The sequence below is a fragment of the Hyperolius riggenbachi genome, chromosome 2, assembly GCF_040937935.1.
Source record: "Hyperolius riggenbachi isolate aHypRig1 chromosome 2, aHypRig1.pri, whole genome shotgun sequence".
Lineage (NCBI taxonomy): Eukaryota > Metazoa > Chordata > Amphibia > Anura > Hyperoliidae > Hyperolius > Hyperolius riggenbachi.
Genome location: NC_090647.1, coordinates 75,554,364 through 75,576,698, shown reverse-complemented (window position 1 = coordinate 75,576,698; position 22,335 = coordinate 75,554,364). Strand labels below are relative to the sequence as shown.

General features: G+C 46.2%; 1 protein-coding gene across 6 annotated transcripts in view; it reads left to right on the top strand.

Moving 5' to 3' along the window:
• Positions 1-22,335, top strand: part of LOC137545556 (protein mono-ADP-ribosyltransferase PARP4-like) — a 168,535-nt gene that overhangs the window by 123,290 nt on the left and 22,910 nt on the right. The window contains exons 36-39 of one of the 6 annotated variants that reach the window (XR_011026055.1): positions 164-217; positions 4,544-4,605; positions 18,051-18,219; positions 18,824-18,968. Coding sequence is in view for 4 of the 6 variants with exons in the window: in XM_068266921.1 (XP_068123022.1) it covers positions 164-217; positions 4,544-4,605; positions 18,051-18,753 (819 nt within the window). In the remaining 2 variants the exon portion in view is untranslated. Of the gene's footprint in view, positions 1-163; positions 218-4,543; positions 4,606-18,050; positions 18,754-18,823; positions 18,969-22,335 lie in introns of those variants that run through there. The other 5 variants (XR_011026054.1, XM_068266924.1, XM_068266923.1 and 2 more) reach the window with 5 other exon arrangements.

The following is a 22,335-nucleotide window of genomic DNA, read 5'->3' as shown; positions in this document are numbered from 1 at the left end:
TAGTGTCAGATCTGACAAGATTAGCTGCATGCTTGTTACTGGTGTTACTCAGACATACTGCAGCCAAATAGATCAGCAAGGCTGCCAGGCAACCAGTCAGCCTCCATGTTCTTCTTACTTCAGTTGTCCTTTAAGGTTTAACTATAACCATATTTTGTCTCAGGCACCCCCTCCTGATGGAATTCTCTCTACATATGGTCCTACTTCTCCAACCAACGTAAGTGCTTATGATATAAAATGTACTCAATTGAAACTATTTTATGAAAGGTTGCTGTTAGGCGTACATATGAAGTGAGGAGACTTCTGCGCAGGATACAGCCAGTATATTGCTTATCCTGCTGCTGCACAAGTTCCCGGTTGCGTTAAATCCACGTGGATAGTGGGGAATAATGTAATTTGGCATCCAGCTATTGCTGGAAGCCGAATTAAATAGTGTTTTAAAAGCAACTTCAGCTCCGTCTTCTGACAGCGCCGAAGTTACTCTCTGTGCGCTGCTATAGCCGTAATTCAGAATCAGAATTTATTATCGCCAAGTACAACGGTGGATTGTACCTGGAATTGGTTTTGGCGCATACAGGGTCGTCGATGAAAAAAACAAGAAACAGCATACGGATAAGCATGGTACATACATAGCCAGGGGACAAGCATACATAGAGCATTACAGCTTGTGCATACAATTAAGCAGAGTGCAGCATCGCATACAGTTAAGCATGGTACATACATATAAACAATAAAAAGCAAAAATAAAAAGCAAAACAGAGAGCATTACAGCATACACGTACAGTTAACTTATACAAGCATAGCAAAGCATACACTGATAGCAGGAACAGAAAAGAGTGGGACTGGAGGAGCAGCCTGATAGCTGATATGAGCGCTGCCATTTTCGGCACTGAACGCTACACAGCGACACGCTCCCAACAAGACAGGTACTACCGATTGTCCACGAAAATAGAGAGAAGGCTGATAAAGCTAAGGGGCATCATGATGGAGGCTGACAGCAGAGTTCACTCGGACCAGGTTGCCCAAGGAGTAGCGCTCCTGATTTCAAGTCGGCACGGCTGGTAATGAGGGTGCAGACACAGTGGGGCCAGGGGGCACCTTTGCTGGGCCGCAGTGGTGGTGGACGTGGGGCCTATGGTGGGGGTCTATGGTGGCGCCGGGTTGCGCCCAAATCTCCTGCGCTGTAATCACAGTGCTTGGCTGCTAGTTCACTCCCTAACCTAATCCTAACCCCCCTTGCTTATTGCAATATTGTATTGCATTGTATACAATATTGTATTATTGTCAACACCTTCATCCTTCCAAGTGTAGGAAGCCTTAGTTTTTCTGGTACTTATCCGTTAGCCGGGCGCATCCTCTAGGTGGCGACAAAACTCCACCAGAGTTACATCTTTCCCTACTATCCATGTCGGCCTGGAGGGGGAATAGTAATTAGCGCAACCTGCCGGATGCGCCCAGCTAACGGATAAGTACCGTTTTTCTTCTGGGCCAATTGAGCAAATCAGGTATTCAGACACTCTTTGGCACTTATTCAGTTCCCATTCCAAAATGCTGTATCTTTAAATGACAGTGACACCAAGCACGTTGTTCTCCTCGTTGTTCTCCTCCTAACCCCTCCCAGAGGAAGCCGCTCCCCATTGTACCCATCACTGTCGTTCCTCCTCTGTTTCCCATAGAAACAGTACCTGTTGCTAGACTTGGTCAGCACAAGCTAATCACGAGTAACCACGGTGGTTACTCGTGATTGTAAGTGCCGCAGCTGAGCGGCTGTATGTGGCTGGGTTAATTACCCATAATGCTACCGTCTACCCTGCGTTTCAAAGAGCTTGCAAGCAATCTATTGGTCGCGTTGCAAGCCTCGTTGTAGCGCATTTCCTCCTTCTGGCTTGAAGGAGGAAGTGCGGCATAGCGAGGCTTGCAACGCGACAAATAGGTCGCTTGCTAGCTCTTTGAAACGCAGGGCGGACTGCGGGATTATGGGTAATTATCTCCACCGCATACAGCCGCTCAGCTGCAGCAATTACAATCACGAGTAACCACCGTGGTTACTCATGATTAGCTCGTGATGAGTAAGGCTACCTGTTGCAACTTCTGCTGTGTTATCCCAGGAGATACGGTAGTACAAAATATCCAGACTTGGCCCTGTTTTTGATCTTCTTTCCCTGTGCATGTACAAGATAGTAGTCAAATACCCAATCATCATCAAGGAGAATTTTCGCCCAACTTGTCCATTAGCATGTACCCTATGCCAGGAACCTTTGGGTGGAAGTGGAGATGCTAATGATTTCTTTAAAGTGTACCTGAGACTAAAAATAGAAAGCATTTATACATACCGGGACTTCCTTCAGCCTCTTCAGGCCGTAGGCTCCCTTGCTGCCCCCCCCCCCCCCCCGGGCCGCCTTAATCCTCCACTCCCCGTCCCGGTAAGGCGCTGCAATCTGCCCATGCGCAGCCTGGCCAAATGCAGCGCCCAGCAATGTGTGCCCCAGGCCATGTACGCACCCATTGTGCTCCCTTCACCGGGAGCATTCTGCGTCTGCACAGTAGTACTGCTCATAAGTCGAACACTCCAGAGTGAAGCACAATGGGGCGTGTGCCGGGCTGCGCATGGGAAGTATGTAGCGACTGGAGGATATACTGGGATGGCCAGCGGATGATAGAGGTGCCCCGGGAAGACGGTGAGGGATTCCAAGGCCTGAATGGGGCAGGAGGAAGTCCTATGTATAATATTAATGCTTTACTTTTTACAGTCTTATTATTATTATTATTTATTGTATTTATAAAGCACCAACATATTATGCAGCGCTGAACGTTAATTTTGGTTACAGACAATATTTATGGGTGACATACAGCAATATGACAATACAGGAATACAATAAAGATCAGATCACACAGCACAGTATGAGTACAAGGTAATGTTTAGTCAGTCACTGGAGGGGAGCATGGAGATTAGGCAAGTTAGGTTCACTCAAATGCATAGCATGGGTTCACAGTAATGGAGGTGCATGATCAGGTAGGACACAAAAGGAGGAGGACCCTGCCCAAAGGCTTACAATCTAGAGGGAGAGGTAGGGACACGAGAGGTAGGGGACCAGAGTTCAGCTGTGGCTTTAGAGCAATTGTGAGGGGTGGTAGGCCAGAGTGAAAAGGTGAGTTTTGAGGGCCTTCTTGAAGGTGTTGAAGGAGGGAACTGCCCTAATGGGTGGAGGTAGGGAGTTCCATAGTGTTGGAGAGGCTCTTGAGAAGTCTTGGAGGCGTGCATGGGACTGGGTGATGCGGGGGACGGTCAGGCGAAGTTCATTGGAAGAGCGGAGTGAGCGGCTTGGTGTGTATCTCTGAGTAAGATCAGAAATGTAGGTTGGACAGGTTTTGTGGACAGATTTGTAGGTCAGACACAATATCTTGAATCTGATTCTGGACTGGATAGGAAGCCAGTGGAGGGATTCACGGAGGGGAGCCGCCCTGGTGGAGCGATGGGAGGAGTGGATAATTCTGGCTGCCGTCTTAAAGGAAACATGAATCAAAATGTGCTGCCCCATGATATACTTACCTGGACATCCTCCAGCCCCTTGCAGCCGACCTGTCCCTCACAGCATCTCTGCTCGCAGCCGCCGGCCTGGGGTCCCCACCGGTGCAGAGGCCGACCTCGAGGTCGTCCACTACTGCGCCTACACGAGCCCCACTGTCAATCAAGTCCATGTTGTCTGCAGCGTACTGCTCAGGCGCAGAACTACTGCGACTGTGCAGTACACTGCGGACAACATGGACTTGATTGAAAGCGGCAGAGGTGAATTAGAGGAGGTCGGCCTCTGCACCGGCGGGGACACCGGGCCAGCGGCTGCAAGTGGAGATGCTGCGAGGGACATGTCGGCTGCAAAGGGCTGGAGGAAGCTCCAGGGAAGTATATCATGGGGCAGCACATTTTTATTGATGTTTCCTTTAAAGGATACCCGAGGTGACATATGACATGATGAGATACATGGGTATGCACAGTGCCTGGCACACAAATAACTATGCTGTGTTCCTTTTTTTCTTTCTCTGCCTGAAAGAGTTAAGTATCAGGTATGTAAATAGTTGACTCAGTCCTGACTCACTACTGACAGGAAGTGACTACGGTGTGACCCTCACTGATAAGAAATTCCAACGAAAAAACTATAAAGCACTTTCCTGGCAGAAAATTGCTTCTAAGAGCAGGAAAGAGATACAATGGGTGAATAGTTCATAGATTTTAGCTCTGGCATACTTGAATGAATGTGGCATTGAGCAGAAACAATAAAACAGTTAAAACTTAAAAAGTAGATTTAAACATAAAATAAAGTTGTGGAATATCTTAAAAAGTCATTTTTAGGAGAAGGAAGATAGATGTAATCATTTATTTCATTAGTTTATTTTTGCCTCGGGTGTTCTTTAAGATTTCAAGTAAAGATTATATAAAATTATTCTTTTTTGACAAATGCATGTTAGTTGCTAGCTAGATTCTGCCTTACAGGCTGTAATAAATATTAAAGAATGGTGATAAAAGTGTTCTATTTTCTCTGCTCAGGTCAAATCTGAATGGACTCTGGTATCAAAAAAATCAAAACGTAAGAAGAAGAGGACAGAAAGGTGAGTTCCCACTGGTTAAACATATCGTAGTTCTTCTCTAAAAACATCAAGGCCCCTTTCACACTGTGTACATTTTGGTGTGTGTATATCATGTTCTAAATGTATACATGGGCGTAACAATCACCCCTGTGACGCCTGCTATCGCAGGGGGGCCCGGAGACTTTGGGGGCCCTTTCTCCTCCCTCTTCCCAAACACAGGCGCAGCCAATTGACAAAAAAAAAACAACTCCCTGTTTTCTCACAAAAACCATCCCCGCTACTTCCTCCTCCCTCCATGCAGAGCAGTGAGTAGCGGGAGGATGTGTAATATTTTCCTTTTTCCACACGCTGCTTCACAGCAGAATACTCTCTGCTGCCATTTGTCGACTCCCAACCATGTGACCCCCTTGGGGTTCGGCATGTGACCCCCTTGGGGTTCGGGGAACAAGGGGGCCCCATGCTATAATTTTTTTTGCAGAGGGCTTTATGAAGTCTAGTTACTCCCCTGAATGTATAGGAGGTCCGTAAAAAACATTGGCTTTCAGACATTTTTATTGGGTGTTTGTTAATGCTTTGTTGATTTTTAAAAAAATGTTTAAGTTATTAACTAACTTCAGGGCCGGCACTACCATTAAGGCAAGGGGGGCAATTGCCCCCAGGCCCCAGAGTCCATAGGGGCCCCCCAAGGATCTTCTATTAAAAATGTGATTTAGCTGGCCGCTGGGTCCTGCATCATGTGTGTTGCAGATGGTGGAGGTGAGGCAGCAGTGCTAGGCAGAAGAAGGTTTCAGGGGCCCCTGAGTGTCCCCCGAGTGCCTTTCCTCATATTCTGAGCAGTTTGCAGCGCAACTTACTAGTCAGCATCGCCGGGAAGTTCAGAAAGTCTTCTTCACTTCATACAGTCACATCATCTCCTCTCTGCTTCCCTCTGGTTGCGCCTCTCAGTACTGCACCGCTGGAGGAATCAGAGAGGAGATGCTGTGATTGTCCGAAGTGGAGAAGACTTTCTGAACTTCCTGGTGACACTGACAGGTGAGTTGTACCCTAAGCCCTACTGTTGCACTGCTCACCGCTCTGCATATGGGGAGGGGAGAGAGCCAACCTAAGCCTGGTGGGGGGCAGTAGCTATCTACATCGGGAGGGAGGAGTGCTATCTAATCATGGGATCATGGGGAGCACATCTAACTATCTATACTGGGAGGGGATACCTAATCCTGGGGCGGCACATCTAGCAATCTATACTGAAGGGGGAAGGGTACCTAGTCTTGGGGGGGGGGGGGCACATCTTGCCATCTCATCTATACTGGGGAGGCTACCTAATCCTGGGGGGCACATCTAGCTACCTATACTATTAGAGGGGGCGGTATCCCATCAGTAGAGGTCAGGGGGCCCCAAGTTACTTTTGCCCTGGGGCCCCATTGGAGCTAGAACTGGCCCTGACTAACTTGACAGGACTTCTTTGCATGCAGTGTGAAAGTGGGGGCAGAGAGGGGAGACTATCAAATTTTGCACACGGGGGGACACTTTATACATTTGGGAGACATCGGCCAGGGCCCTGTCAGGTTTGTTGGTCATCAATTTTGATCGAAAGATAGATCAGGCAGTCATGTAGTGCAATAACGAGTGATGTGGGCACCTTAAAGGACAACTGTAGTGAGAGGGATATGGAGGCTTCCATATTTATTTCCTTTTACTTTTATCCATAGCCCCTAAACAAGCGTGCAGCAGATTATTCTGACATTATTGTCAGATCTGACAAGATTAGCTGCATGCTTGTTTCTGGTGTGAATTAGACACTACTGCAGCCAAATAGATCAGCAGGGCTGCCAGGCAACTGGTATTGCTTAAAAGGAAACAAATATGGCAGGCTCCATATTCCTCTCACTTCAGTTGTCCTTTAAGTCAGGCACATTAAGGGATCTTTCAGAGTGCGATGTTAAGGTTGCACGTTAAACCAACACGTAAGCAGAATAACTCACAGCAATGAAAAATCAATGGCCTGTTCACAGTGCACACGTTGTGTTGGTGTCTAACGCTGCACATTAAATTAAAGTGCTGCATGCTGTGCGTTATACACGTTTTTAGCTGTGTTAGACTGTTTGCACATGCTCAGTAAGACTTGGCAGCATACTCTTCATTGCCTGTATTTTCTGTATGCACTGGTAACGCTGCGTTGCAACTTTTTGGCCACGTTGCGTTGTTATTTTGCGGTGCGACTGTAATGTCGCATCAAACCGCAACGTCCTAATGTGAAAGTAGCCTAATGCAGGCCCAGATAACCTTCCCTTGTTTACCTCATAAACTTAGGGTTGTGTCACAATCTACAGGAAACTAATGATCCATCACATACATTTATTGAGCCTTACTTGCCAAATATTTCAGCTCAGGAAAAGGGCTCTGCTTAGTGCAGTATGTGCTCAGAATTAGCTTGACTTCTTCTAATAAAAGTTTAGCCAACCCATAGCTTCAGTGGCGTTCCTACTGTAGTGCGCAGGGGGGCGGGGCGCACCGGGTGACAGACACCCAGGGAGGTGTCGCCACGACCCCCCACAGCACAGAGCAGGAGCGGGAAACAGCGCTAGAAAGAGGGGCAGTGGGGAGGGGGGAAATATCCCCCCCCTCCCTCACCTGGGACCCCTCCTTCTGCCTCTCTCCCCCTCCATTCAGCGGTGGCAAGTGCGGGCTCGGCGGCGGGGAGACGTGCGGAGAATTACTCACCACTTCCGCGTTCCAAGCGCCGGCAGCGTCATGTCGTCACAGATCTCCGCCTTCATTGAAGGCGGAGATCTGTGATGCCATGACGCTGCTGGCGCTTGGAACGTGGAAGTGGTGAGTGATTCTGCGCATGTCTCCTCGTCCCCGCCGCCGAGCCCGCACTTGCCACCGCTGAATGGAGTGGGAGAGAGGCAGAAGGAGGGGTCCCAGGTGAGGGAGGGGGGGATATTTCCCCCCTCCCCACCGCTGCCCCCACTGCCCCTCCTTCTAGCGCGGCTTCCCCCCTCCAGGGACATCTATACTGGGGGCAACTATACCAGCTATATTAGGGGCAGCTATACTGGGGGCAACTATACTAGCTATACTGGGGGCAACTATACTAGCTATACTGGGGGCATCTATACTGGGGGCAACTATACTATACCAGCTATACTGGGGGCAACTATACCAGCTATACTGGGGGCAACTATACCAGCTATACTGGGGGCAACTATACCAGCTATACTGGGGGCAACTATACTGGGGGCAACTATACCAGCTATACTGGGGGCAACTATACCAGCTATATTGGGGGCAGCTATACTGGGGCAGCTATACTAGCTATACTGGGGACAACTAAACTAGCTATACAGGGGGGCAGCTATACTGGGGGCAGCTCTACTAGCTATACTGGGGGCAGCTCTACTAGCTATACTGGGGGCAACTAAACTAGCTATACTGGGGGGCAGCTATACTGGGGGCATCTCTACTAGCTATACTGGGGGCAGCTCTACTAGCTATACTGGGGGCAACTATACCAGCTATACTGGGGGCAACTATACCAGCTATACTGGGGGCAACTATACCAGCTATACTGGGGGCAACTATACCAGCTATACTGGGGGCAACTATACCAGCTATACTGGGGGCAGCTATACTAGATATACTGGGGGCAGCTATACTGGAGGCAACTATACTGGGGCAGCTATACTAGCTATACTGGGGGCAGCTATACTATCTATACTGGGGGCAACTATACCAGCTATACTGGGGGCAACTATACCAGCTATACTGGGGGCAACTATACCAGCTATACTGGGGCAACTATACTAGCTATACTGGGGGCAACTAAACTAGCTATACTGGGGGTAACTATACTAACTTCATTGGGGGCAACTATACTAGCTTCACTGGGGGCAGCTATTCTGGGGGAAACTACTAGCTATACTGGGGCAACTATACTAGCTAATACTTTAAATTACAGTTAGCTCCGCCCTCATCCGGTCATGACCACGCCAATTTTTGCCACGAAGCACGCCGCAGGTTGTGGTCACGCCCATTTTTTTTAGGGGGGGTGTCTTTTAATACCCAGCACCGGGTGCCAAATGCCCTAGGTACGCCACTGCATAGCTCCCAACCCAAAGCGCCCAACTGCCCCTCTTTGGGAACCAAATCTCTCTGCTCCTTTTTCTTCCTCGTTTGTTCCTCTTTCAGAACTCATGTACAAATCTGTAAAGAGTCTATCCCGTTACATGCAAAGAACTGCTTTTAGTACATATATCATATTTGTACAGGCCTGGAGTAAGAACACAGAGAGACACACACACACACACACACACACACACACACACACGAGTGTCTAATAGTGCTTTTACTAAAGTCATAGAACACTGTCACAGCTTTGTACAATTCATTGCCAGAGCTTACGTGACAGCTAAAAATACAGAATACAGAGCATTACCAAAACAAAAGACCACTACTCAGCTTTCCCAGTGTCACGTTGGAGAACCAGCTGTCTTATCAGGTCCTCCTGTCACCATAATGTATATATATCCAGTAGTGAGTTACAATCTACTACAACTTATAAAATACATCTTAATTTGTGTATAGAAACTCTGACTAAATAAAACAAATCTATAACAAAATCTATGTGAATATTAGGGATTATCACAGATATTCAAATTGTTCTGAGTTGTTGCAAATGTATACACATTTTTATGCAAATTTATGCAGTTTCAAAAAGGGCCAATCAATTTAAAGGGACATCGAGCAGTGCAGAAACTATGGAAAGATGCATATCATTTTAAAGCTCTCTTTCTCCTCTTTCCAATTATATATAAACCGCCACCCTACTCCTTTTAGTTTTCGCTATTTTCGCGATTGAAATTGCCACGGCCGCGATTTTCGATTGCGAAAATAGAGAAAACTATAAGGTGTAGGGCCGCGATTTAGGTGTCGCCAGAAACAGGAGAAAGAAAGCTTTAAAATGATATCCATCTTTCCAAAGTTACATTGTATTACACAGGGCGACTTTTTCTGCTGAATGGAGCTGCTGACTTTGAGAAAAAGTCGCCCTTGTGTAATACAATGTAACTATGGAAAGATGGATATCATTTTAAAGCTCTTTCTCCTCTTTCTGGCGACACCTAAATCGTCACCCTACGCCTTTTAGTTTTCTCTATTTTCGTGATCGAAATCGCAGCCGTGGCAATTTCAATTGCGAAAATAGCGAAAACTAAAAGGTGCAGGGTGGCGGTTTATATATCATTGGAAAGAGGAGAAAGAGAGCTTTAAAATGATATGCATCTTTCCATAGTTTCTGCACTGTTCGGTGTCACTTTAAACCTGGGTTTAACTTTATTGGTCCATTTCATTTTCAAACTGCATACATTTGCATAAAAATTTGCATAATTTAAGAACAATTTGCATCTCATTCATCATCCCTAGTAAATATATGAATTTCATCTACTGAAAAATGTGTTTAAATGACTCTAAACTTTATTCCTATTCTTTAGATTTTTATTTTTCTTATTTTCAAATGTTAATATGAAGGAAAATAAAACAGGATATAAAGGACCAGTGTGGTTTGACTTATAAAACATATTTTTCTTCTGAAATCTTTATAGTATGTGTGACTAGAGTTGTGTGGGAGTGATTAGGGTTGTGGCCGGAGTGTGGCTTAAAAAGAACCCGAGGCGGACATATGAAATCTTAATCAGACACAGAGGCATGTCCTGTGTACAGTGACATGCCTCTGTGTCGCCCTGGACTGACCCCAGTCCCCCTCCCCCTGAAAAATACTGCTAGGCTAGCGACAATCTGCATGCTTGATGCTAACCTGCTATTTATCTAAGCATGTCAACCATCTTGTGCTCCATAGCGTGGATCCCCCCGCTTCCTGGGTCTCGGCTTAGCTTCCAATTGGAGGAAGCAAGCAGAGGTGGAGAGAGGCGGGGGGAAACCACGCTATCAAGCACTAGATGGTTACATAGTTACATAGTTCTTTTGGTTGAAAAAAGACATACGTCCATCGAGTTCAACCAGTACAAAGTACAACTCCAGCCTGCTTCCTCACATATCCCTGTTGATCCAGAGGAAGGCGAAAAAAACCCCACAAGGCATGGTCTAATTAGCCCCAAAAGGGAAAAATTCCTTCCTGACTCCAGATGGCAATCCTATATAATCCCTGGATCAACATCATTAGGCATTACCTAGTAATTGTAGCCATGGATGTCTTTCAACGCAAGGAAAGCATCTAAGCCCCCTCAAAATGCAGGTATAGAGTTTGCCATAACGACTCCCTGTGGCAATGCATTCCACATCTTAATCACTCTTACTGTAAAGAACCCTTTCCTAAATAAATGGCTAAAACGTTTTTCCTCCATGCGCAGATCATGTCCTCTAGTCCTTTGAGAAGGCCTAGGGACAAAAAGCTCATCCGCCAAGCTATTATATTGCCCTCTGATGTATTTATACATGTTAATTAGATCCCCTCTAAGGCGTCTTTTCTCTAGACTAAATAAACCCAGTTTATCTAACCTTTCTTGGTAAGCGAGACCTTCCATCCTACGTATCAATTTTGTTGCTCGTCTCTGCACCTGCTCTAAAACTGCAATATCTCTCCTGTAATGTGGTGCCCAGAACTGAATTCCATATTCCAGATGTGGCCTTAGATAAATAGCAGGATAGCGTCAAGCAAGCAGATTGTTGCTAGCCTGGCGGTATTTTTCGGGGGGGCAGCAGAGCATTGGGAAGGGGGGGGGGGGGGACTGGGGCCGGTCCAGAGAGACACAGAGGCGTGTCATTGTACACAGGACATGTCTCTGTGTCTGATTAAAATTTCGTATATGTCCGCCTCGGGTTCTCTTTAAGTCTCCCTCTTTCTGATCTCAAAAAGTTGGGGATATGCCCTCCCCTCTCCCACCACATCACAGATTGCCTGTTTATCAATAAGACAAAGCAGAGGCCACTTGTGGTGGATGTTGGAACTGCAGATGGATTATAGTCATGTTTTTATTCAACTATGCTGGGGCGCTGTATTACTTTACTCTTTTTCACATCATTGGCTGCAATATATGGTGGTTAGACTTCCCAATATGCAGCATCACCACCAATTGAAAGTGAACCTGAACTGTGGCCAAAAGAATGAACCAAACATTAAAGGACAACTGCAATGATGGGTGTGTGGAGACTGCCATATTTTTTTTCCTTTTAAAGGGAACCTTAACTGAGAGGGATATGGATGTTTCCTTATAAACAATACCAGTTGCCTGGCAGTCCTGCTGAACTCTTTGGCTGCAGTAGTGGCTGAATCACACACCTGAAACAAGCATGCAAGGAATCCAGTCTGACTTCTGTCAGAGCACCTGATCTGCATGCCTGTTCAGTGGCTGTGGCTGAAAGTATTAGAGACACAGGATCAGCAGGAGAGTCGGGCAACTGGTATTATTTTAAAAGGAAAAATCCATATCCTTCTCAGTTTAGGTTCCCTTTAAGCAGTGGCATAGCGAGATCATGGGGCCCCATAGCAAAACTTTCCTGGGGACATCAGATGGAGGCACTCAAGCAATGCCACCTGCCCCTACCCTATGGATATGAGTTAAATGGACAATTTAAATTATCATGCAATCGAAACTGCACATAGTTCATGGGCACTGAGACAAAGTCAGAGGGTGGAGAAACACAAAAAGGTTAAATATGTTATATATGTGAATACATTAAGTACCCACTGGGCCTCCTCTGCTCCAGGGCCCCATAGCAGCTGCTATGGCTGCTATGGCTATTGCTATGCCCCTGCTTTTAAGCAATACCAGTTGCCTGGCAGCCCTGCTGGTCTACTTGGCTGTAGTTGTGTCTGAATAACAGCAGAAACAAGCATGCAGATAATCTTGTCAGATCTGACAATAATGTCAGAAACACCTGATCTGCTGCATGCTTGTTCAGGGTCTATGGCTGAAATTTTTAGAGGCAGAGGATCAGCAGAATTGCCTGGCAACTAGTATTGATTAAAATGAAATTAATATGGCAGCCTCCCTATCCCTCTCACTACAGTTGTTCTTTAAGAAGTTGTTCTCCACAATAGTACTCACCAGCGCCTTGTGCATTTGTAAGGATGGTTTTTCCCTGAGGCCTATTAAGCCCCTATAGAAGCAGTGAGTGGAACGTTTTAGTGATCACAGCAAGGTCCTCTACCCCTATATGATGACGCTTTGACCTCTGCAATGGTGCAGATGGTGGAGTGTAACAGCATTGGGGTCAGTCCTGCACTTTCTTTACACATAAAGGGAATGTTGTGTGATGGATGACCTGCTAATTTAATAAGACTAAAGTTGGTGACACCTTGCAATCTCATTGCATTGTTATTTTATGTGCGATTTTACGAATTCAATAACTATACAGAGTTATCCATAATGCAAGAACTGGTGACAGATTTGTAGCTATAACATTTTAATGAACCTCTTCCTGTGAATTTTACTGTAATTGATAGGAATAATCAGTAGTACTGCAGGTGCTTTTGGAAAAGTAATGGTTGGCTCCAGTAATTATATCTCCTGAGGTTCTCTATCAGCATGGAGTTTGTATCTTCTCCCTGTGTCTGTGTGGGTTTCCTCCAGTCACCCCAGTTTCCTCCCACATTCCAAAATACATACAGATAAGTTAATTGGCTTCCATCTTGATTGGCCCTAGACTATGCTACATGCATAGACACATAACTATGTTAGTGATTAGATTGTGAGCCCCTCAGGGACATGCGTATATACACTCTGTAAAGCGCTGCAGAAGATGTCGGCACTATATAAATACTAAATAATAATAATAGAGAACTTCAGCAGCTCAATTCACATGACTCTCCTCTTCAATTCTGCATCTCATGAACTACTAGTCATTTTGACACATTTTTTCATTGATGGTAACTCATATATTTTATTCATCATTTGCTCAAGTCCTATTTATCTTAGTCTGTGACAGTTTTTTTCTTTCAATATTGAGTTTGTCACACTAACAGAGTGTTTGTTCCTGATGATGGCACCGGTGACGCCTCCTATAAAGTAGTCACCAGTGGCGTACCTACCATAAGGCTGCAGGTGCTCACAGCACCAGGTGAAGCCATGGCAAGGGCTGCTGCTGTGGTGCTCAGTCACTGTGTTCTTCCACCTGACACCTTTCTTTATAGTTAGGGCAACATTCGGGAAAATAGCAGCAGGCAGTGCAGGGGACTGTACTACTCCCTGCACTAGATGTAGCAACCCTCCCCCTTCCTGTCCAGTGGGCAATGTGTCTCCTTGCTCTCTACACACAGCAGCAGGGTGAGTAGAGAGAATTGCTGTGCTGCAGCTGGGACATTAGCAAGGAGAGGTGGCAAGATATGTTTATTGCTTCAGAAGTTGCCTGTCATTAGTAGCCATGAGCACTGGTTGCTGTAATACCAGAGTGCCCTAGACTATTGATTATTTATCCTGATCAGAGTAATTAATCAATAATGCAGGGCAATCTGCTGTTGCAGACGGACGCTTGCGGAGCGTTTACCGCCAGCGTTCGGGGCTTGGTGTTTGTACCAAGCTTTTACGCGCGTTTGCACGAACGCGGCGTTTGGGTCCCGATTCTCCCTGGCGTTCAAGGAGCGACCGCATCCGAACGCAACGCAAGCGCTGCTGAAAGCCTGAACGCATTGCCGCCGCGACGCCAACGAACGCGACGCCTCCAAACGTCCGTCTGAACCAGCCCTAACACTGAGATCTTCTGCAGCACTTAGCTCCATCTACATCCTGACGGCTGCTTTTCCCCCAAAATCCCCCACCTGCTTGGTGCCCTAACCCATCAAACCTTCCATCAACAAAATTGTTTGTTTGAGGCTAAGGAGAAAATAAGAATAGCCTCCCAAAAGTGCAATGATTAAAAGCCAAAGTGTCACCTTAAAGGATACCACAACTGACATGTGGCATAATGAGATAGACATGGGTATGTACAGTGCCTAGCACACAAATAACTATGCTGTGTTCCTTTTTTTCTTTCTCTGCCTGAAAGAGGTAAATATCAGGTATGTAAGTGGCTGACTCAGTCCTGACTCAGACAGGAAGTGACTACAGTGTGACCCTCACTGATAAGAATTTCCCCCTTTTTTATCTCTTTCTTGCTCTCAGAAGCCATTTTCTTCTAGGAAAGTGTTTTATAGTTGGAATTTCTTATCAGTGAAGGTCACACTGTAGTCACTTCCTGTCTGAGTCAGGACTGAGTCAGCCACTTACATACCTGATATTTACCTCTTTCAGGCAGAGAAAGAAAAAAAGGAGCACAGCATAGTTATTTGTGTGCTGGGCACTGTACATACCCATGTCTATCTCATTATGCCACATGTCAGTTGTGGTATCCTTTAAAGTGAACCTGAGGTGAAAATCAAATGATGAGATCAGGGGCGGACTGACCATTAGGGGACTCGGGCACGGACCGTGGTGAGGGGGGGGGGGGGGGCCCGCCGACCGCCAGAGCACCTGAGCAGGAGGGGAGACAGCCAGTGAAGGAGGGCGATGGGCATAGCAGCGAAGAAAGGGGGGGGGGGAAGTTCCCCCCCCCCCCTTCCCTCACCTTGAGGCCCCCCTTCCTGGCTCTCCCCTCCAGAATCTGTAAAGTGTCGGACTCACAGTGAGCAGCGGCTGACAGCGGGCGGAGACTTACCGATGTACAGCCACCGGAGGGAGCGCTGATCTGAGTGCCACTAGTCTGGGCTTCTCAAGCCCAGACTAGTGGCACACAGATCAGCGCTCCCTCCGGTGGCTGAACAGCGGTAAGTCTCCGCCCGCTGTCAGCCGCTTCCAGCTGTGCGACACTTTACAGATTCTGGAGGGGAGAGCCAGGAAGGGGGGCCCCAAGGTGAGGGAAGGGGGGGGGGGAACTTCCCCCCTTCTCCGCTGCTATGGCCATCACCCTCCTTCACTGGCTTTCTCCCCTCCTGGAGACACCTACAAGCCTGGCTGCATATACTGGGGGCACTTATAGACCTAGCTACATATACTGAGGGCACCTATAGACCTGGCTATACTGGGGAGACCTATACACCTGGCTGCATATACTGGGGAGACCTATACACCTGGCTGCATATACTGGGGGCACTTATACACCTGACTACATATACTGGGGGCACTTATAGACCTAGCTACATATACTGGGGGCACCTATAGACCTGGCTATACTGGGGGCACTTATACACCTGACTACATATACTGGGGGCACTTATAGACCTAGCTACATATACTGGGGGCACCTATACACCTGGCTGTATATACTGGGGACACCTATACACCTGGCTATACTGGGGACACCTATACACCTGGCTACATATACTGGGGACACCTAAAGACCTGGCTACCTATTCTGGAGACACCTGTAGACCTGGCTACCTATACTGGGGACACCTATAGACCTGGATATCTTAACTGGGGACATCTATAGACCTGACTATCTTAAATGGGGAAATCTATAGACCTGGTTATCTATTCTGGGGACACCTGTAGACTAGGCTACTTATACTGGGGACACCTATAGATCTGGATACATGCACTGGGAAAACCTATAGACCTGGTTACTTCCACTAGGGATACCTTTTGACCTGGTTACCTATACTGGGGGCACCTATTTTGGGGGAACTGCTGCCAGATTAACTATTTTTGGGGAACTGCTGCTGCCAGATTAAGTGTATTTTGAGAAACAGATGGCAGATTATGTGTATTTTTGGGGAACTGCTGCCAGTTTGTGTATAATGGGGGAACTGCTGCTTCCAGATTCTGTGTATTTTGGGGGAACCACTGCTGCTACATGTATTTTTGGTGATCTGCTGCCAGATTACGCATATTTTGGGGAGCCGTTGCCAAATTATGTGTATGTTGGGGGAACCGCTGCTGCCAGAAAACGTCTATTTTGGGGGAAGGACTGCCATATTATCTGTATTTTGGAGGAACCTCTGCCAAATTGCATGGATTTTTGGTGAAATGCTGTCAGATTACATGTATTTTGGGGGAAACACTATGGCAGAGTTCAAACTTCCCCGGCAGACCTTTTACACCACTGCTAAGGTCATGTATATTTTGCCCCACCCATGACCACGCCCACATTCTGTTGCATGACCACACCCATTTTTGGCGCGCCGCGCTACACGTGGCGCAGGGGTTTTTATCAGTATAAAATATCACATTATAACATATTTACTGTTGTCAGTAAATTATTATATCTTAGTCTGTAAAAGTATAACATAAAAAGGTGGGAAACACTGGTATGGGGGCCCCATAATCTCCTATTGCCCGGGGGCCCCATGAGTTGTCAGTCCGCTCCTGGATGAGATAAACAGTTGTATTTATCCTTCTACTCCTAAAAATGACTTTTGATAGCCCATGGTTTTATTTTATATTTACAGTTACAAGCTAGATTGAATGCTTTGTTGCCTCTGCTCAGTGGAAGCCTAATAAGTGTCCCAGAGTTAGAAAAAGGTCAATAGTTCATGTCTTTTATCTCTCGCTGCCCTCAGAAGTTGGATTCTGCCAGGAAAACTTTTATGGCTGTAATTTGCTTATCAGTAATGTTTACTATATTCCCAACAAGGTACCGACAAGACAGAAGCTGTCACTTCCATGCCTAGAAATTAACTTTTTCAAGAAGCAAAATATAACAAGTAAAATAGCCTGGTTATTAATATGTTTGGCACTGTACATACATATGTTTATCTCATCATGTCACATGTCACCTCGGGTACACTTTAAGAAACAGGAGGGGGTAGAAAGTGTACAAATCTGCAATAGAATGAACCACCACGACAGACCGATAAAGTGCAGGATGGAGCGCTTATCATATCCCTTGCTCAGATTGTTGTTTTTAATGGTGTTTTAATCATGACCTTGTTATATGGTGTATCATTAAAGCTCAATTGCTACTATAATTATCTGTGTGCTGTGGTTTTATGGGCAGCAACAAAAAAAGACTGGGTCTCTACCTGGATTTTCAGGCTGATTGGCCAATATCTATTGCTGATACCACAGTGCAAAAAGTTTTTTGCACTGTGGTCTTAGCAGTGAATATTGGCCAATCGGCCTGTAAATCCAGGTAGAGACCCAGTCTTTTTTTTGTGTGTTGCTGGCTGTAATTGCACCCTTGGTGGATACGGGTTTCGGCTGGTTGATTCCCTGGTGCAGCCTTGGATTGGGTTGCAGCATTGAGGTACTTTGGACTAGTGTGGATTTATGGGATCTACTTTACCCTTCTGGTTTAATGTTGCATATGATATACTGATCCCTTCTGCACACGTCAGGCATTATGGTATTTTCATGTATTTTGAGCTATTATCCAATTGTTGATGGTGCTTGCCTACTCTTGTTGCTTTATACTCAGCCACAAGAAGACTATGCATGCTTGTCCAACCACTGTCTCTGTACCTCTACTCTGCATGTCCTGGAAGAGGTTTATGGAGATTTCATTTGTTTTACAATGTAACCTTTTGGTTTTATTAGGTCACGTGAGGATATAGTATATCCAGAGGAATCATCTACTTTACCTGTCCTTTTCAATGCAGTAAAGACACCTCATGCAGCACCAAAGGTACTACAAGATACCTCAATCCTATCAGCAGTACCGATACTATCACCACCGACATCACCGATAAAACGAAAGGAATCGATGGTACCACCACCTTTTTCATATCTAAAGACTTCAATGGTACCAACACCTGCTCCATATCTAAAGACTAGTTTTATATGTTCTACCTCGCCTGAAAAGGTAGCACTAATACCACAGCCTTCTCTGCCTGCAGCACTAATGACACCACCTCCTCCACCTGCAGCAGCAGCACTAATACGACCACCTCCTCCCCCACCAGCAGAACTAATGCCACCACCTCCTCCACCTGCAGCAGCAGCACTAATACCACCACCTCCTCCTCCGCCTGCAGCACTAATACCACATCCTCCTCCGCATGCAGCAGCAGCAGCACTAATACCACCACCTCCTCCTCCACCTGCAGCACTAATACCACCTCCTCCTCCGCCTATATCGCCAGCACAAATGCAACTACTTACTAATTCAGTTCTGCAATTCAAAAGGGTACCTCTACCTCCTCCTCCTAGAGCGGCAGTTCAGACATCACCACCATTTCCTCTTCCAGTTAAGATGTGTTGGTCTGCAAGCAAACTCAAACCAGCTGGAATGCAATTATCTGTAAGTGCTTCTCTGTTCATTGAGCTTGTTTAATTGTATGGTGTCCAACTCACTTTTATTCTTTGTTTAGGTAAGGAAACAATGTCAGTTGCTTTGCATTTTAGGTGAGGGGATGAGGTGTCTTAAACCTTAAGGAAAAAACAGAGACAACAGGAGACCAGTAGTGCAGTATGCCACTAAAATAATGTACGAGAGTTGAAAAGATTCTCACAAAGGTGGGTTGCATAAAGGGCAAAGAAACTACATCAAGCAGGTAAAGAATCATAACCCGTCTTCTCTAAGGTGTCTCCATTGTGGTGCATTTGGGGAGGTTGCTCTCTTGAAAAGGTATTGGTACAGCAAGTGCAGTGATTGGCCCAATAATGGAGCCATAGTCCCGCCTATGAGACCATCGGCTCCAGAAGACACACAAGTTGCCATACGTCTTCCCCATAGGCAGGGCCGGTGCTACCATAGAGGCAAAGGGGGCAATTGCCCCAGGGCCCCATTGTGATTTGAACTGGCCCTGTCCATAGGCTAAAGCTTGGGGACACAGCAACATGGAGCTGGGGAAAGAGAATGCATGGGGACATTGCAGGACACTGGGGACAGTGCAGCATTGAGGTGGGAGTAAGAGGAGGATGCAGGGGCACTTCAGAGGACACAGAGCACACCAGGAGGACATGGGGCACAGCAGAGGGCACAGAGTGACATGGAGGACAGGGGAGGACAAGGGTACAGAGGGGGACAACAGGAGGACACTAACCACATATGTTCACTTAAAGATGAATTATCACAAATACAGTACATTCTGTTTTAAAGGGACCCTAATCAGTGCCAAAAAAAGAAATATGGACTTAACAGAGGCTTCCTCCAGCCCCCCAAAGCTTGTGAGGTCCCCACCCTCCTCTTAGTCCCTTCCATGGTTCTGCTGGTGACTCTGGTAATCTGGTGGCTTCGGCTTTACCCAGCGCGCAATCACGCCAGTTGACGTATGTCTCCTATATGTGCGTGCGCGGTTCAGTCTTTAGAGAAGCACGTATGTGCAGGACACTTACAGCAACCAGCGTGATGACGCATCGGGTGTGCACATGCACAACTTCAGCTAAGCTTGCCAGATTACCAGAGCCACCAGCGGCACTACCTGCCATCAAATGCAAGAATCTACCCTTTTTCAGGCAGAAAAAAATGATACCCGTGAACTCTTTTTACCTTCATTGTCCAGGTTTCAGCATCAAATATGCTTCTTATAACTATATACTGCTGAATATTGGTATGCAACTCCTCCCTCTCATGAAGAGACATCAAAATTGGATGTATGTATGCACCCTTAGGCTACTTTCCCACCAACTTCCTTCCTTCTCTAAAAGATAAGCCAGAGCATAATAACCTGTAGGGGAAACATTTTCTTCATGACAATTTATTGGAATCCTAAAAAAAAAAGGTTTAACTTCCTGGACATTCCTTGGAGCACAGAAAGGGTTAATCTTCACTGTTAACTTATTATCAAAGAGCCCTGGCACAGCTCACAGCCCTGATTCACACTTGGTGATAATGGCACCTCAAAGCCCCCCTCCGCGGCGAAATTCCCCCCTCCCTCTCCTCCCTCCCTTCCCCGGAGATCCGAGGCTGCACAGGAACGAATCTGTCCTGTGCAGCCTCTAACAGGCTCCTGCCTGTCATGTGACAGCGATCCCCGGCCGCTGATTGGCCAGGGATCGCTGATCTGGTACAACGCTGCTACTGTTAGCAGCGTTGTACGGATGTAAACAAAGCGGATTATTTCCGCTTGTGTTTACATTTAGCCTGCGAGCCGCGATCGGCGGCCCGCAGGCTATTCACGGAGCCCCCCGCCGTGAATTGACAGGAAGCAGCCGCTCGCGCGAGCGGCTGCTTCCTGATTAATTAGCCTGCAGCCGGCGATGCAGAACTGCGTCGCTGGTCCTGCAGCTGCCACTTTGCCGACGCGCGGTATGAGTGCGCGGTCGGCAAGTGGTTAAGAAGGCAACTTATACTCCGGGATTACTGCAGTGATGCATTAACTCCTAGGGTAGAGGGATCATTACACCTAAGTATTCCAGTATGCATACACAGCAGTTGGAAGTATTCTTTCCTATCTTAGTAACAGCTGATAACAGGGCAGGTCAACTTTCTTAGTGTGGCCTGGTAAACACCGAGCGGTTTTTGAAGCGTTCTGCAAACTGCTTCCGCCTGTGAAAATGCTTGGCTAATGTATCTAAATGGGATGGTGCCCACCAGCGGTTTGATGTTTTTAGCAAACCGCAAACGTGGGTCCTGCAGCACTTTTGCGGTTTGCAGATGCGTTTCTGCCTCAATGTAAAGTATAGGAAAAGCTCAAACTGCTCCAAAAAACGCTCGATCAGAGCAGTTTTCCAGGCGTTTTTGTTACATTAGCGGTTCAGTAACAGCTTCACTGTAACAATATTTGTAATCTGCTACACAAAAACGCTCCAAAAACCGCTAGGCATGTTTAGAAAACGTCTCTAAACATGCCTAGAATGGCGCTGAAATCTGCTTCAAAAACCTCTAGCGTTTTGCGGATCTGCTAGAGGCTTTTGGTGTGCACTGGGCTTGTCTCACTCTGAGGGTAGATGCACACATAACATAACATGAAAGGCTGCATTTTAAGTCATGTGCAGGTTTTATTTGTGTGCGTTTTTGGTGCGTTTTTACAGCGTTTTTGATGCGTCTGTGTTAGCGTTTTTTTTACCGCAGATGCATTTTTCAAGCATTTTGCGTACGTTTTAATGTGTTTGCGGTTCACATATACAAAACGTATATGCGTTTTGTATGCGTTTTTCATGTGTTTTACAATTGCGTTTTATGCAAATAACTACTTCCTAGTTCCTACTTCCTGCTTCCAACAGGAAGCAGAAATACATCACAAAACAATTTTTTTTATAAAAACGCATTTCGATGCATTTCCACTGACTTCCATTATGTGCGTTTTGCATATTATGCAACAAAACCAGCATTTTTGAAAATGTATGCATAGAAAACACATATGCGGTTTTTTTAATATGCATTTTTTCCTGCGGCCCTAGACTTCCATTAGCGACAAAAACGCAGCGTTTTCCGCAACGCTAGCGTTTCTGCTAAGTGTGCACCTAGCCTGAAGCATATGGAGATGTTTACAGGAGAGATCAGGAAACATCAGAGAAATCACAGGTGTGTTAGTGTAACGCAGCTTCTTAAAATACAGGTGAAACTCCAAAAATTAGAGTATCATGCAAAAGTCCATTTATTTCAGTAATTCAACTTAAAAGGTGAAACTCATCTATGACATAGGAACCCTTTACAGGTGTTTTGGATGAATTGGCTAATTAGAGTCTGACACTCTGAGCCTAGAATATTGAACATTTTCACAATATACTAATGGGCTGAGATTTTGATTTGGGGGTTTTCATAAGCTATAAGCCATAATCATCTAAACTTGCAATATCTCGCTTTGCCCGTAATGAGTCTATTTCATAATTAGTTTCACCTTTGAAGTTGAATTACTGAAATTAATTTTTGCACAATAGTCTAATTTTTCGAGTGTCACCTGTATATAGGTCCGTATGCAATTCATGTTTTGTCCTG